A 3,729-nucleotide genomic window follows, 5' to 3' on the forward strand; every position below is an offset into this window, starting at 1 on the left:
TATCATTTGTTGCTTGTACCCAACAATTTATTGCTGATCCTGTTGATATCTTTGACCAATCACCATTAAATAATGATTTATCTTCCTCAGGCATTATACATCCTTTCTTTGTATGTAATGCTGAATGTGCATGATCTTGTTTATTTGCTCCCTCTATTATATCTATTTCTCCTGTATCTGGCCATGGATCCCATCCTACTGTCCAATATGCTGGCCATGTACCACAACCTGTTGGCATATGTGTTAAATCTAATACCCATAATGCCTACAAAATAACCACACATACACCAACACCAACACCACTAGTAATAGTAATACTAATACTAATACTAATACTAATACTAATACTAATACTAATACTAATACTAATACTAATAGTAATAGTAATAGTAATAGTAATAGTAATAGTAATAGTAATAGTAATAGTAATAGTAATAGTAGTAGTAATAGTAATAGTAATAGTAATAGTAATAGTAATAGTAATAGTAATAGTAATAGTAGTACAGAGAAACAACACCTATAATTGGGAAAAATAGAGAAACAAGAAAAACACCAAAAAAAAAAAAAAAAAAAAAAAAAAAAAAAAAAAAAAAAAAAAAAAAAAAAAAAAAAAAAAAAAAAAAGAATTCTTACATCATTCCATGATTTTTGTGAAGTAATTCTAATAGCCTTTCTCCCTTTACCACTTGGTAATGTCTCTGTTGTATCAGAGAGAATTTGAATTCTTTGATCAGAAAGGACCTTAATTAAATTATATTTTTCTGCATTTTGTTTATTTAAATATTCTACACATCCACCAGTTGGGTCTCCCCATTCAAAGAAGAAAAAATTGGCTAAGTCGAAAAAATCGTTGCCTATATAAGTTTGTACTAATTTATATACATCTGAGCATACTTCTCCTCTTTTATTTATTATTATAGATGGAGACCCTAAACCATTTAATGACGATTTATTATTATTTAATTTTGCCCCTCTTGTTGCATTATATGCAGAATTATCTGTCGATTGATGGGTCATAAGGGGGGGGATACTTCTTGTCTTATTGGCAGGGGAGAATCCTCTTGATGCTGCTGCTGATTCTCGTCCTGCTGCTCCTCTTGCTGCTCCTCCTGCTGCTCCTCCTGCTGCTCTTCCTGCTGCAGTTGGATCTGTCCTAAAGAATTTATGGTGTCTGTACACCTGAAGTTCTCCTGGTATCCGACAGTTTACTGTTGCTGATAAAGAATTCATATAATAATAAAATAAAGGTTTATTTATATTATTAATTGTCTCCTTTTTTTTATTTATATTATTATTAATTGTCTCCTCCCTATTATTAATTGTCTCCTCCCTATTATTAACTGTCTCCTCCCTATTATTACCTGTCTCCTCCTTATTAGGTATAAATAATTCGCATAATTGTATAGAAGGGAAAGAGACAACAGAAGAAATAACATAAGAAAAATGACTGCAGCGGGAGTCTTTTTTGCATGCATCTTGGCACTCTTTTGCTGTTCTTGCTGCTGCTGCTGCTGCTGCTGCTGTTGTTGCTAATGTTGATGATGATGATGATGATGATGATGATGATGCTCCTGCTGCTCTTGCTGCTGTTGCTGCTGTTGCTGCTGTTGCTGCTCCTTTTATTCTTCTATTCATTACAAAACAACTCTTACTAAAATCTATCTCCTCCTCTATCTCTTCTTCTTCTGCTGCTGCTGCTGCTGCTGTTGCTGTTGCTGCTGCTGCTGCTGCAGTTGTTGCTGCTTGTGTTGTCGGTGCTGGTGTTGATGTTGTTGTTTCTCCTGTTTCTGCTGTTGCTGCTGCGGCTGCTGCGGCTGCTGCTGCTGTTATATTTGTTGTCGCTGTTTCTGTTTCTGTTGTTGTTGCTGCTGCTGCTGCTGTTGGCTGTACGTGGCGCATCTGCAGCAAATCTTGCGGTGTATGTACAGCTGAATTGTCTCCTTTTTCTTTTTTTATTTCTTCTTCTTTAGCGGAGACACCACCAGCCTCTCCACTGTTGCTGCTGCTGCTGCTGTTGCTGTTATTGCTGCCGCTGCTGCTGCTGCTGCTGCTGCTGCTGTCTGGTAGTTCCAATAGTGTCTCCTCAGCCGGAGGGAGTTGTGACGTATCGATTTCTCTCTTCTCCTCTTCAGCTGCTGCTGCAGCTGCTGCTGCAGTCTCTGCTGCAGTCTCTGCTGCAGTCTCTGCTGCAGTCTCTGCTGCAGTCTCTGCTGCTGCTGCAGTCTCTGCTGCTGCTGCAGTCTCTGCTGCTGCTGCAGTCTCTGCTGCTGCTGCAGTCTCTGATGCTACTGCAGTCTCTGCTGCTGCTCCAGTCTCTGCTGCTACTGCAGTCTCTGCTGCTGCTCCAGTCTCTGCTACGCCTGCTGCTGCTGCAGCAGCAGCATCATCAACAGCAGCGGCAGCCTGTGAGAGGCCAAGCCCCGCAGTTGGCAGCAACTCCGCCTCTACAACATCTACAGCAGCAGCAACAGCAGCAGCAACAGCAGCAGTAGCAGCAATAGCAGCATCAACAGCAACAGCAGCAACAGCAACAGCAGCAAAAGCAGCAGCACGTGTTTGTTCAATTACGTATCATTGATTGTGTTTACTCTTAGTGCTTATCCCCTAGCAACTGTCGCCTGCTGCTGCTGCTGCTGCTGCTGCTATCTGCTGCTACTGCTGTCTGCTGCTGCTGCTGCGTAGTAGTATATGAAGTCTCTTTTCCTTCTTTTTTCTTTTTTTATTTTATTGTTGTTGTGCCCTCTATGCCTCCCTTCTTTATCTATTTATATTATTTTTCTCCTTTTTTCCTTCTTTTTTTATTTTTCTTCCTCTTTATTATTATACTGCATGCATGCAGTGTCTATAAAAAGCCCCAAAAGTTTATTCCCTTTGCTTACCTGCAGCAGCAGCTCTTTGCAGCTCCCCTCCATACGCGAATGGTTGCTGCTGTTGCTGCTGCCCTAGCAGCAGCAACAATAGTAGCAGCAGCTGCTGCTGCAGCTGCTGCGGGCTTCTCTTGTGTCGCAGTATCATCATAAAGGTGTTGTTGCATGCAGCAATGCATGCACCATAAAAAGCCCCAAAATCTATAAGGAGGGGTTTATTGCTGCTTCTGCTGCTTTGCTAATAAGATCAGCAGCAGCTGCTGCTGCAGCTGCTGCTGTTGCAGCAGCAGCAGCTGCTGCTGCTGCTTGTGGGGAGTATCCTGCTGCAAAGGGGCAGCGTAGCTATGTACTGTTATGCACACACCTAGCAGTTACTGGCTTGTGTGGAGTGGCTGCTGCTGCTGCTGCTGCTGCTTCTGTTGCTGCTGCTGCTGCTGCTGCAGCACAGAAGCACTACAGCGCATGCATGCGTATCAATAATTAATATTAATTAAATAAAATAATATTTCATACTAAACATCTTGTTAGTTGCACTGCTTTAAAGCACCGAAGCAGCAGCAGCAGCAACAGCAGCAGCAGCAGCAGCAGCAGCTGCTGCTGCTGCTGCTGCTGCTGCTGGTGTGGCTGTGGGCGCAGGAAGAGGAGAATTTGCTGCGCTGCTATTATTGCTGCTGCTGTCTTTGTATTAATAATAAAAAAATATATAATTTAATAATTGGGGTGTATGCTGAGCTAATTAAGGAGGAAGAGGTTTGCTGCTACTAAGAGAACGGGAGCGCTCACTGCAGCAGCAGCAGCAGCAGCAGCAGCTGGCTGCTTGCTGCTGCTGCTGCTGCTGCTGCTGCTGCTGCTGCTGCAGATG

General features: G+C 42.4%; 1 protein-coding gene across 1 annotated transcript; it reads right to left on the reverse strand.

Moving 5' to 3' along the window:
- Positions 1–265: 265 nt before the first annotated feature.
- Positions 266–3,015, reverse strand: EMWEY_00057340 (PAN domain-containing protein, putative; the record flags this gene model as incomplete). The annotated part of the gene is made up of 4 exons (XM_013480608.1): positions 266–517; positions 634–854; positions 1,653–2,453; positions 2,880–3,015. 4 exons carry the CDS (start codon positions 3,013–3,015, stop codon positions 266–268), a joined length of 1,410 nt encoding a protein of 469 aa, XP_013336062.1.
- Between the last annotated feature and the right edge of the window lie 714 nt (positions 3,016–3,729).

The sequence above is a fragment of the Eimeria maxima genome, genomic scaffold (genome assembly GCF_000499605.1).
Source record: "Eimeria maxima Weybridge genomic scaffold, Emw_scaff2123, whole genome shotgun sequence".
Taxonomy (NCBI): domain Eukaryota; phylum Apicomplexa; class Conoidasida; order Eucoccidiorida; family Eimeriidae; genus Eimeria; species Eimeria maxima.